A 14,214-nucleotide genomic window follows, 5' to 3' on the forward strand; every position below is an offset into this window, starting at 1 on the left:
TTAGTCTCGTTTTTATGCTATACATAGCTTCCTGACGTGCATTTGGATATTATCAATCTGATCCCGTCTTCGCATAACTACAGATAACAATTGGCCCAATAATTCATAAATACAGAGCAGACCCAATAAATAAGCAAGTGTGAGTATATATATATATATATATATATATATATAGAGTATGGTGTATATATATATATATATATATATATATATATATATATATATATATATATATAGAGTATGGTGTATATATATATATATATATATATATATATATATATATATATATATATATATATATATATATATATATATATATATATATATATATATATATATATATTTTAAAGAAATTCAATAACAAAAACCACATTTTATAGAATCTGCATAACTGAGAAAGACTCAATATCATAAATTTGAAATATATTTTTTAAAAAAACACGCTCACACTCAAATTTCTTTATTCGAAAGTGAACACAATAAAACTAAAACAAATGATCGTTGAACAGATAATGGCTAAATCAAATGTGACTACATTTCATAATTGGGGTAGCATTTCCTTTCTTCTTTTATCTGTGGAGGCAAAAACAGATTCCTTTAGCTGACACGGCCAATTTCGTTCATTATTATCAAGAAAAAAAAAAAACCCTGAGGCATAACAACAAATACCTTCTCTCCCGACATAGTTTGTCTTCCTTGTGGCTCTCCCAAAAGGCAGGTGCAAAAACAATTAACTCTGCACGAAAAAATCATTTCCGAGCTAAGCATCCCGTAAACTTTAAAAATCAACATCATTAACAGGTACTTAACTTTCAAATTTCTGTTTTCAATCAAATTATCGGTCTATCGCTAACAAGCATAACTCTACGAACCGTGTATAATTTGAAGCAGCATGAAATAGTTCTAAGATTGTGGTGATTGATTCATACAGATATATGTCAAGCTTTCACTTATCTTTTTTTTTTTTATTGAATATTTGATAAGCCAAGATTCAGTTTTACAGATGATATATGTACCGTTTTCTTTTAAAAATTGTAAATCGCGTGCCACCTTCAGCCAGTGCATGTGTGTTTGCATACGTTGCATTCGGTCCAACTTCTGGCGAAATTATTAATTATCGTAGTTTGACAAGAATACAATTTCTCAATAAGCTGAAGAATTTATTCTAAACTCCTCATCTACATATCTATAATCTTTTCATTCACCGCCGTGTCATTCGGGTGAAAAAAAAAAGAGTTTGAACTATCAAACGCTTTACCGATATGTGTCGGCTGATACGATCAGCAAGACCGTACAGAAGCAGAAATCTGGAATGAATTTAAAAAGTCGATTTGCATTAGTTTAAACGCTCACTGGGCGTGTGTGGTATTTTGTCGCTTTTTCCTAAACGATAACATAATTTTTGAAGTACTACTATAAACGATATTTTTTAATTCTATGTACATTCACAGGTAGGTAAAAATGCATAACGGGTCACTTTGGCGGGTGTAAAATGTTGCCATTTTTATTGATAAATTACTAGTATTGCATTTAATTCCAGCGGCAGCCACAACAAATCTTGCGATTTTTATATGTTTAAAAATAGTATAGTATACTGTATAGAATACATTGGCTTAATTTTGGCGACTACAATTTTGACGGTTTTTGAAATCAGTCAAAATCATAGGAGCTAACCAAGTTAACTCAGTGAATGGTTGTAAGGTGGAATAGTAAATGTAATGGTATAAATGGTTGACTGCAATTCCACTTTGATACAGAAACTACAGTAAAATGTAAAAGAAGAATTGTGGGACACGTAAATATACATTCTTTTTTAAACTTAAAACTTAAAAAAATGTTAACATTTTCTTTTGAAAATTCTACAAAAATTAGCTCATTTTTTGTCATTTATTACTAGTATTTCAGTCAGCAAACTGTTGTATCATTTAAAAAGACGCTACGTGTGCAAGAGACCTTAACATTTATAGCAAAGGATGTACATGTAAACTCTGGTTTAAATGTTTGAGTAGTCAATGATTTAAACACGTAATCCAAAAATAAAAGCAAGTGCACGCACTCTTGCCGTTGCTGTCAGCATGGTTTTGGTTCATTTTTTTTAAACAGAAAAAGGAGAAAAAGCTAGACACCGGCAGTGGTTCTAACAAGTATAGAATCGAATTTAGATTTTGCCGAAATGTAAAACACGAAATTCCACTCCCCGTTACAACGTTTCGAAACTATTCAGTTATGTAACAGAGTTATGAGTGAATTACGATATCTGCACCGTACTTGATAGTTTTTGTTCTCTCTCCTCTCACTCTCATCGCAGACCTATCCGTCTATAATTAAATGAGTGAAATAAATTTATGGCTTCCCTTTCGACATCTGGTTGGTTTTTACACGCTTGTCCGAAATGCTGCATTAATCAGAAAACTATCCGAGCCAGGCAGCAATTGCAACAATATATTATTCCAAAGGCATTTAATTTTACGATGAATATATATCCTTCAAAAACGTATGATTCGTATAAGATTTTGGTTTCTTAAAACTATAAATGTTTGGCGGAAGTAAAAGTAATTGCATAGAATTTTTATTTCTTTATTAATATTAGAATTATTCTTAACTTTTCAAATAATGGTCTTTTTAATTTCACCGACTAATATCAACGGTTTGAAATCAAAATATCCACTAAACTTTAAAAAAAAAGATGGATGGAATTAGTTTTTTTAAAAATGCATATCTGAAATGCCTACCTTTTTATAGTATATTAAATGACCACAATATGCAATATTAGACGTATATGAATCATATATTATAAAAAAAAAATAAAAGTTTTTGATTACCCAGCTAAATACGAGACGAGAGCATAATGAACAAGGATTGTTTGCCGAATCAATATAAATGAGTAAATATTCCGTTGTGTGGGAGAAGTCTACATTCCTAAATACACGTCTACGCCTGTATGCTTCGAATTCCCTCTGTTTCTTAGACACAAAATCACATTGGCATGACACTTGTATCTTTGTTAATTAACCTGCTCTCAATCCCATTGCCAAGTCTGGGCGGAATGACATGCTGGGTTTCATGTTATAGTTTGGGACCATCTAGAGTTCCAGCTAGCCACTTAGCTTTATGATGATAAGTATTTTCCACCGATTTTCTTAAAAATGGACGGGTTTTTTTCCCCAATTCGTTTGCAAAGATTTTGCCAAGGTTTGGATTTATTTTTGCTTTGATTATTGCATCAAAGCGGTCAAACTCAAGGAGAAAACAGTTTGAAAAAGATATAACTATGCTGATATCTTTATTAAAGCTAATTTATATGTACATATAAATAATTCTCTGGAAAAGCGATAGCGGATGAAATTCTGTATGTGCCAGCGATCGGCAGCTATTCAGCCTCTAGGGTACGCTCAGCGTTCATTGCAGCCGCAGCATTCTGAAAAAAAAAGAAAAATGATCATTTGAATTTTAAATCTGAATAAATCAATTCAAATTTAACTATACTAATAAAACTATAATAAAAAAACCAAGATACTAGTATAGAAGAAGATTTCAGTAAAAATTTATCAATTCCCCAAAAGAAAATGTAGTTTTGATGTGTAGAAGTAATAATTCGCCTTTGTTTGTTTGTTTGCTTTTTTGGTGTTTTTTTTTTTTGTATCAGCCACCGGATTATTTTGGTTCAGAATATTTTAATTCTTTCGCTTTGAGCTTAACCATCAATAGGCAGATTGTAAAGGAAACAGTTCGTCTCATACGCATTGTGGAAATATTAACAGAGATTTCGATTCATCAATATTTACTTTTTTTTCAATGAAAACCTAGCTTTCGACTTTGTAGGTACATTGATATTAATATCATGAGAAAACGTTTAGGGAGTAAAGTTTTTATAATGGATTAATTTTGTAAAACTGTTTGAGCCACGTTTTAAATTTGTAAAATTTAAATATAAAACCTTCATTTTTAATAAAGTTCCATTTAACCATCTACAGCTTTGAAAAAAAAATAATCATGTTAATCAAGTTTACGAAAAATGTTGCGAATTATCATATTTCTAACTGAACTAAAAAAAAAAAGATTCTAGTAACAGAGATACATATAGGTGATGCAGAAACAAACAACATTCCGCTGTCGTCACTTGCATGCTTCTAGCATGACGTAAAATGTTGGCATGTTCAAAGAGAAAGTGAAAACGACAGTTACGACTTTCATAAAACTTCTGAACTTCCTAACGCAAAATTTGTGAAGTTTGAAATGAAGTAAAAAGAAAACCCAGCGTCCTTATCTCACTAGAAACACTTCGAGAACAAGAATAGTGATTGATTACAGGGTCTGGATGCAAGGCATATAGTTCAAGGTAGAAGAGCTGCTTAGTTTGTTGTTGTTCTGCCAGAACATTACGAGATTTTTACTCACTCCGCTTTTCTGCGACTCGGGAAATAAATATCGGAGTAAGCATCACGGAAACGAAGCTTTGGTTTATGGGTACATATACATTTCCTTGCCTTCGTCACTATTTGTTCGTTTATGTTGCGATATAATTTGTTTTGACAACTTTGTTGCTTACCAACAAAAACAGGTTTCCTGGCAAACCAACAGTCGTTAGGTATTGATAAAAATCGGAGTACGTCACACGACTCACATTTTCTAGATAGAGATCTATCAGTCACATGATATCAAAAGCGCCAGAAGCAAATCTGGTCAACTGATTTACTTAAGATGTATAAATAACTTAACGTTTCCGTATTTACATATTTTTGCTTGGCTTAAAAACAAGATACATACATAAGAAAAAAAAAAACACCTCTCACTCCATCCCGCTAATGACCAGTTTGATGTGTTTGTACATTGCTAAAAGTAACAGGTTTGATAAGATAAGGGTATATTTTTTCTGAGCAATTTTCCCGTACTATAAAGAAGTAATCTTGCGGTGATCAGCATATGAAAGTATTTCATATTTATCTCGATCTGACGTCGATGAAGCCAGTTGCTTTTTCCCCCTGTATAGATCTGGTTTGCTGATTATGAAACAGATGAATGACCACTTGCAGCGCTGTTCAATTTTCAGATACATCTGAAATCTATTTTTACACGTGATAAAAAGATATCAGAATTAATGAAAAGTAGACACGGGCTTCCAGAAATCACGGAACTGATCCTTTTTATTTTGATTTCAAACAGAATGCCATCGATATTATAACGGTGTGCTTTCGTGGCCGCTAAGATTGTGGGTTAAACGCAGAAATATTCTATCTAACTGTTTTATCATTGTTTAATGTGAATAAAATTAGAACTATCGTAAACGATCCTTTCCTCGATTTCTATTATCTACAAAATCACTGAAACTTATGTTTCCTTTGAAGACAAACCACACACGCAAGCGCTGAAAATTTAATGTTTTACATCATTAAAAAAACCTTTTTAAAGGTTTACAAGTATTTGGAAACAATTTGAAGAATGAGACGCTCAATTGCAATGGTATGACATTTTGTAGTTTAAGTAGATTATAATTGTTTTATTTTCTTTTCAAGAACGAATACTACTTTTCAAATGAATTTTTAATTGTAATGAAACAATTAATCGGAACTGTAAAGAGTGTACGAAATTATGAAAGTATATTGAAAACATGCGTCTGTTGATCAAACATGGTTTTTAATACTGCTTTCTGTTACAAGATTTTTTTCAAAAATTACTTTTGAGAGAGAGAGAGAGAGAGAGAGAGAGAGAGAGAGAGAGAGAGATAGAGATAAAGAGAGAGACTTACTTACTTCACACTAAACTTCTTTCGTCAAAGACCTGCAGATTCCTTATAGTTTTTCAAATCACAGCAGTCCAAAAATATAAAACATATCTATATCCCAACTATAGCCATATATATAAGCAAGCTAAGTTTTTACAGAAAAATGTAATATACAAAGTATAAAAAGTATAACTATGGAACTGTACAACAGTCTATTTGATGTGGTATTCTAGCATAGTAGAATATTTGCTTTCATCCTCTCCGAAGTTTGCGTTTAACGTAACTTTTTTGTCCTTTCCGCGATACTGATTAAGATTACACGTGCCTTCGAAAACGGGACCGCCTTTGTTCTCCAGGTGGGTCCATTCGTCATCAACGACCACCGCCACCTGTTTAGCGTGGGGTATCAGGACCCGCCATTTGACGTGGGTCAGTTTAGTAGACTCGCAGAGGTTCAACGGCTCATACAGGTAGCAGCCATCCTTCCATTGCACATATTGTTTCGGAAAGGGAAAACATGGGTTTAATGTTTTGGTGCAGTGAATTAGGTAGTTGTAAACGTTCGGCAATGACTTGCTTGGGTCTGACAACGGGAGGGCGTAAATCTGAAGCTTGTACCAACCCGGTGAGGGAAAGTGGAGGAGGAGCTGAACGATTCCATCCTTGATCTGAGTGAAAACAAATTCCGAGTAGTCCTTTTCATCCTTGCAAGACTGAAGTTGGTGAGTAACCTTGATAGGTCCTCTGTGTTTCATCTTAATTTCGTAATGATTGTCTCTAGCCGTAATAACGGGGTCGGTATGTGACTGAACGCTTAGTCCCAGCTCATTAAACCGTTCTTGAGGACCAAGGTAGCCCTCTGGCATCTCTGGCTGAGGATCACAGCTCATCCTGATTCGCAGACCAATTTGCTGTAAGAAAATAATTTAGCAAGAAAGAGGAGCACACAGAGAAATGCGGAAGCGAATTCTGATGGAAATCTGCTTAGCGTTGTCGCGTTAAATACTATGGCAACTGCCTACGATGTTGGGAGTATTATTCACCAATGAAAATTCTTCGCTATTCTGGTGTTGCGGTTTCTGGAGATACTATAAATATAAATAAAGTATGATTCCCAGCATCAAGCATTTGATGAGAAGAATAATAATCAAATTCAATCAAAGTGCATTCTTTGCTTGTATCATAAGGTTCACTGTCGAATATGTTGGTTTTTTTCTGATGTGGCTGCAATTGCAATCAAAATATCCCGAATTTCTTTGAAGAGAGAAAGGCACAGATGGAACACTAATCTGTTCAATTAACATAAGACGTCTTTGTTGAACGATTTGTAATCTTAGAACATGGAATGGTTAATTCAGAGGGTTATTTACTTTTTTTTCTCTTTTTTAACACACAGTGATGATTCTTGTTCTTACAGAAGAAAGGTATTTTATGCCTATGTGCACAGCTTCCGATTGCTGAACAATTACCATTCATACCAATCTTTTGCATGCCGTTTCCACCAGGAAAAAAAAAACCTGCGAATGATTGTGGCAACACATTCTTTAAAATCCACACATATTTTCAAGCAAAGAAACAAACAAAAAATAGACCCCGTAAACACAAATCTGTGTAGTATTCCAATGATTTTAAAGTTGCATGTTCGGTCCGTTTCATATTTAGCAATTCATAAGAGATGAAAATCAGAAACGATGTAGAAAACGTCCAAAAAGGTACTTCAGTGTGATTTATTCATTCAGTTACTCAAAATGCAATGCATGTATGATTTGTTAAAAAAAATACAGTAAAAATGTATTTTCGTTTCCTCTCAAAATTATCAGCTTTTTAATGGGTTATTTAATAACTGCACATTAAACAGATAGCATCAAAAATTTGCGTTTCTTCTGAGATTCTTGCAGAGCAAATCTTATTTATTAGCATGTCAAGTCATGTCAAATCTGCACCTTTGGACATTAAAAAAGTATATATGATTCAAAATTGTTTTAAATATCAAAGCTGTTCAAATGAAAATCGTATATACAAAGTCTTTGTTTGGGCATTGTCTTGACACTTTTAACCTTTCTAGTGAGCAGGGAAAGAATTCCTTAGGACCAATGCAAATACATACATGTACTAGTGCTTCAAACTGGCAAAGAGCCATAGATCAATCATTAAGTTAAAGTTCCTAACGAAGCCGTTATCATTTTGAGGCGTGTGACACATATTTGGTCCTTGTAGTGGGTAGCAGTAAGAGTAATGGACCCTTAGTAAATGGGAAATCAGTCCATCACAGGTAAACTTCTAGACCAAGTCATCGTCGAAGACCCGCGGCCAGTCTGGCTTACACGTACCTTTACTGAAGGTCAGAAAGCTTATGTAAGACTGGTCTGTAGGTGAACTATTGCACTATGGATAAGTTACATTGTCAAAGGACACACCACCAAGTAGCCACATGGGATTTGACCTTAGTTTGGCGTCCTAACCGTTACTGCCTTAATAGAACTACACGCTCGTAATTAATATATTTCATTCAACTAAACAGTTTCCTGTATATTACATGTACATTATCAATTTTTAAAGAATTTATTATCTTTAAATAAGTTAACATTGTTCTATTTAATAGTTTGCGTGATGAACGAAAGCTATACTTGATGTTAATTGTGAACAACTTTTTTGAATAAAACCTCTTTTGATAATTCTTTACAAAAATATTGCTGCCTTTTGAGGACCATTGATTTGATATCTCAACTATGGTTCATATACGTGTACTATCCTGTTAGCAGTACTAGTGTACTAGTATTAATGCTAAAGTACATTTTGACCCCTCGAAATAGAAAAGTACGGGAATCTCCTTAAGCCCTGAAACACACAGTGTAAGCGTAAGACAATACACTAATTAATTATGTCAATCAGCGCTTGCACTTTTGTAAACACACAGAAAGTAAGAGAGGAGATGAGAGAGTGATTAATCATCCTGTTATATGCACATCTTGTGGTATTTTATCACAAAATACTTACTTGGTGCATCAAAACATTTCTCTCCAGCGAGGATCTGACAATTCTTGTACCTCAGCTTATCCTCTGAAAATCTCGACGTGTAACTGTCAGCTATGGGTGGTGTGTACTGGAGCAGCCGTCATTTTGGGCATCCGAATCCTGATGGATTCACTAGCTAGCCCTTTTATCATTGTCATCTACGTTCCAGAAAATCAACGAAACAAAAATACCAACAAATAAACCGTACTATCTATAAGGAGCATGAATCTTGTATCTACTCTCAAACATAATGTGTATATTATTGTGTATTGCATAATGTGTAAAAATGCAAGATACGAGCCCAAAATTTAGGGAAAGAAACAATGGAACAAAAATGTACGGATTTCTTTTCTCACGGAATGCGTTATATATTTCTGATATCAACATTATGATATTGTTTTAGCTGATCACATTGGTTTCTCACACATTTTTCGTAATTTGAACACTGCCCACAAAACTTCAGACAAAATTTATGACTTCCTGCTGACGATAAAACTTTTCAACTTTTTTGTCGTTGTTCGTTGTCATTATATCTGTATGAATTGAAAGAAAAGTCGTAATTCTGGTCTAAACAAAGAGTGAGAGAAAGGATATGGTACGTACATACGCGAAATAAAGGTTTATTGGTATAAAGCAATAGGGATTCTAATGAGACTGAGATGGTATTTACATAATTCATATTGTCAGCTTAAATTGGTTTTCATTTTGAAAAAAAACCCGTCTAAAACAATAAACAGCTAGCAAGTAAACCAATATTAATCAGATTAATATTAATACTTGGTCTTATTACCAGTATTTTGACTTAACTTTTAAATAAGTTAATAGTAACAAAACAATGTTTTGGAAAAATATTTTACTCAAGTATCATAATTACCTGCAATGCAAAACACCTCTCTGGGAAAAAGAACTACAACTCTAACATTTAAATATTCCCTTGGTAGAACCTCATCAATACCAAAACGAACAAGGCATACCCACGTGTCAGTTTTTAAAGTGTAAACAACTATAAAAGTCTATTGCATACTTAGGGATTATGCGTACGATAGCCATAAAAATATAAGAGAAAAATGAATATTCATCAAAATAAAAATTTGATTGGGGTCATATATTTTATGGTTAGGTCAACAAGGAACTGCGTCTGGTCTGTTTTTGGCTCTGGCTGTGATAAGGTTAAAACCAAAGTCGCATTCACTTCCCGTACATTCCAAAAAACCCATGATAAATGTCACGTATGTATCAATTTCAAAAGGAGACAGTAGCAGATTTTATGTATAAAGCGTGCTTATTGACATTTAATGTCGATATCTCTCTCCAATAAAGCAAATAAAGTCTTACTAACTTTAATTCAAGAAAAAAACCCCCCACTTTTGAGGTTATCTCTGACAACTTGTTTAGAGCACGTGCACTATAACAGGTACAAGTAACATGTTAAGATAAGATTGGTCATTGTGCATGCATCAATATAACATCAACATAGACTTGCATAATGAGCATTACCTAAGACTACACCCCATCTTGCTTAAACTGTGAACGATTTAAAGAAAAAGTTAATAAAGCTAGTCAAGAAACACTTCTCTTGAAATGGTGCAAACTCCGATCGATTAGATTTTATAATGAATAGTAAAATTGTCTTTTGATGCAATCGCTAATGAAAAGACCCAAAAGGCTGATAATAAAATGTTTAAGCCTCCTGTTTAATATGGTATTTTGGGTTACATAAACAAACAGTTATTATTATCAGTTGACATGCACTGTAAAATGTGAAAAAACCGAACTGAAAGTGATGAATAAAAACTGTTTTACCTACCTTTGAGGTGGCTACCTGTAAAACATGATATGTGTTCATCGTAAACCAGTTTCAAACACTGGATAATATAACAGATATAGTTAAGAAGTAAAAAAGAAATTATTGTATTTTAATTTTCCTTAATGAAATCATTTTTTGTTATATAATCCTTTGTCATTTTCAGTTTGGATCCAAGATAACCCACTTTTAAATTTAAAATACAAGCCAATACGTTACCTTGAAGTGTCCATTCTTTAAAAATAATGGATATAAAACTGATCATTTTTAAATATAATGGACAGCGATGGGTTAAACTTGGACGGCTACATGCATGCCGGTAACAAAATAAGACTTTACATTTGCCACTAAAGAAACAAATTTAATGGGAGTGACATATGTGGGAGTGGCAACGAAACCTCAAAAGAAACGTTGAAATGTTAGTAAATTATCCCATGTTGTATTTTGCATTTCCATTTTGTAGAAGATTATTCCAATTGATCATATAAATTTACATGTACGTGTAATCACAATTCACACCAGAACGTAGATTAAAAAGTTCACTTATTATATGAACTTCTAAAGTTAAAGTAATCTTTCCATTATCTAGACCGCAGCTTTTCCGGGAAAGGTTTATGTTAAATGAAAGAAAATAAACTAAACTTTGCCTTGCCACCTCCCCTTCATCCCTAAAAAACTTTTGCATACCACCCTGTCAAGGAATTAAGTTTTGATTTGGCTTAATCACATATATCAAAAAATGCTCTTATTTGTTACAAAATATCCTACCTCCATATCCAGAATATCGAACGGTGTCAGTATTTGCATTTCTTATTAAATTCCTTAATTTTTTGGTAAAAAAAATACGCTTTCTCCAACAGAGAAAGAGAGGTCGGTATTGCTTAGTTTAAGTTTAAGGAATACGAAATTATTAAGGTCAGCTTTTTATCTTCCATATACTTCTTTAGAACCTGAAACTGTCCAACAGCAAACAAAAGAAACAATGCTATACAAGACTGGTTTAACTGTTTAAGTTAAAAAAAAATATTTATCGTCTTTGTTTCAAGGTTCAATTGGTGCTAATTCATTCTCAGAATAAAAGAGTTAATGTTTTTAGTCTTAAACTGTTTATTCTGAAAAATATAACGAAATAGAAGACATTTTTCTCTTGATAACATTTACATAAACAACTATAAAAAAAGAGTGAGAAATGAAATCTACCAAATAACTGTAAGTAAATATAAACACACACACACACACACACACACACACACACACACACACACATATATATATATATATATATATATATATATATATAACACACACACACACACACACACACACACATATATATATATATATATATATATATATATATATATATATATATATATATATATATATATATATATATATATATATGAAATATCAATTAAAGTAATAATTTCTTCAAGGAGAAAGGTTCAAAATCCTGTTTTTATGCATAAATCAAAATTAATCTACAGTCAAATGGTGCTCCTTCCCCGGAAAAAAAACCCCAAACAAAACCTACAGAAATTTGAAAATAAAACGATAACTTACTTTATTGTGTATATTCCCATTTGTCTTCAATGAAATAACCTAAATCATTTTCTTTCATTTCTTTTAGATTGTAAACCCGTTCTTTCCTCGTCAAAATGTACTGCATGTTCCCTTGGCCGCTTAATGATATCTGTATTACCTGAATGTATATACATAGATATATGTTTTATTACCGTGCTTTCAAAACAGCATAGACTTTCCAACTTCTATTTGTCATTTCCGATTACTCCTTAAACACTTTTTAACTTGCAAACCAAATACCAATTTCATGTTTTAACCAAAATAGTTAGTTGACCTATTAGATACAAATTACTGGTATAGCAGTGCATTCATACTGAACAGCTGTTGTATTTTGAATATAAGACCGAGAAAATTTTTATTCCAGAGAAAATTGTATTATACTGTTGTTTATTATTATTTTCCCTGGTAAATACAAAAAATAAATTGAAAGCATTGACAAAAAATTATTTCTATTAAAAAAATGAATTCGACCAGATACTAGATATACAACTAATAGAGTGCACCCCAGGGCTACTGTTGAATGGCTTGGGAATTCGATTAACCAAAAACAAATACGCAATGACAGAATTTCACCCCACAAATGATCTTCAAGTATGTGTAAAGAATAAACAGTTTCATGAAAACATTTTTCATGAATGACGAATGTTCAAATAAATTATGAATACCTATCCTGAAATCTATTGACCAACATCTCCGTCCGTATTATGGGATGAGCATACATTCAATGAATCCCACATTGGTTCTAACGTTCTAATCTTTGACTAACGTATGCTGACGTTTGAAGGTGCATTTATTTTAAAAGTGGTGATAATCAGACAGATGAACAAGAATGTTATCTTGAAGTCATTCAAACTTTGTTTAGAGGATTATTTCTGCTACAAACCATTTTCACTATCCCTCAGGAGAAGAAGTGCGTAATGAGAGTTATTCCTTAACGCTTGGAAGTCTTCAATATGTCTGAATAAAGGATATCAGCAAAAAAAAAAAATATGGGAAAAAATATCATGTTTAAAAGTTAAAAGCATGCGGATCTTCTGGTTAATTTGTTGACACCAAGCCTCCTTGATTTAATTAGTTTGAATCTTTTTTGCATGCAAAATCAAAACAAAACGTACAAAGAAGTCATTTCCATTCCCTTATAAACATGTCTTGCCACCCACCCACACGCAAACACATTTGACCTGTGGAAGCGTAAGGTACAAGAAGAGCAAATAAACTGAAAAGAGATATCCATTTTACACCTTCTTTTTATTATTAAATTCTTGCGTTGTTTCTGAAAATTCACCTTCTTTTTACAATTTTATTTCAAAAAAAAAAAAAAAAAGAAAGAAAGAAAAGAAAACACACCTGCCTTGGAAGTTTTTTTTAGAATTCTACCAGGATCGATTTGCATTGCATTTTACAGTAAATGTACAGAAAATGTACGTCACTTTTCCTATTCAATCTATAACTTACTGGGAATCGAGTAGGGAACAACACACGAATATACGTTCATTTAAATTCATACATAAGAATACAATTCTTACTCGTAAGTTTTGCAAGACGTCGTGTGCAAGTTCGTTTAACAAAATGTAAATAGATCAATACCAATGCAAACTGATTGATATTATTCTCATATATGTAAACATCTAACTGAATTTGACCTTTGTACTATATCATTTCAATTTCTGTTTTTCTTATTAAATAAATATGGAAATATTTGATAGCATGTTATTTATCGAACCAAGCTTTTTTTTTTTTTTTTTTTTTTTTTACCTTTTTATCAAAAATATCAACTATTGTAATAATTATTCTTATCATTCATATTTTGTCTTACAGAATTAAAGAAAATATACTTCCAAGGAGTTGAAACCATTTGATGAATGGCCCATGTCTATTTTTAACCCTAGAATCTATTCAAAGTATTTATAAGAGGATCACGTAGACTTTCCTTATCTTAAAAGTAAATATTGATAAAGTTGTAAATGTATACACATACAGATGCCTTACTTTGGTTTGTAAGGGTCGCATGCACTAAGTTAAGAACATTTGTATTTTTTTTAATTTTATCTGTGTTTGGACACTGTTATGACGCCATCATTTTGTAACG

The 14,214-nt window shown here is 32.4% G+C and overlaps 1 protein-coding gene and 1 long non-coding RNA gene across 2 annotated transcripts; both read right to left on the reverse strand.

The window, feature by feature from the left end:
• Positions 1-3,270: 3,270 nt before the first annotated feature.
• On the reverse strand, positions 3,271-5,900 carry LOC128182475 (uncharacterized). Its single transcript, XR_008243425.1, has 2 exons — positions 5,751-5,900; positions 3,271-3,418 (listed from the first exon to the last, which is right to left on the reverse strand). It is a non-coding gene; the product is annotated as an uncharacterized LOC128182475 (long non-coding RNA).
• Positions 5,901-5,906: 6 nt separating this feature from the next.
• On the reverse strand, positions 5,907-6,733 carry LOC128182474 (uncharacterized). The gene has a single exon (XM_052851109.1). It carries the CDS (start codon positions 6,610-6,612, stop codon positions 5,935-5,937), a length of 678 nt encoding a protein of 225 aa, XP_052707069.1. The 5' UTR covers positions 6,613-6,733; the 3' UTR covers positions 5,907-5,934.
• Positions 6,734-14,214: the final 7,481 nt, after the last annotated feature.

The sequence above is a fragment of the Crassostrea angulata genome, chromosome 4 (genome assembly GCF_025612915.1).
Source record: "Crassostrea angulata isolate pt1a10 chromosome 4, ASM2561291v2, whole genome shotgun sequence".
NCBI lineage: Eukaryota > Metazoa > Mollusca > Bivalvia > Ostreida > Ostreidae > Magallana > Magallana angulata.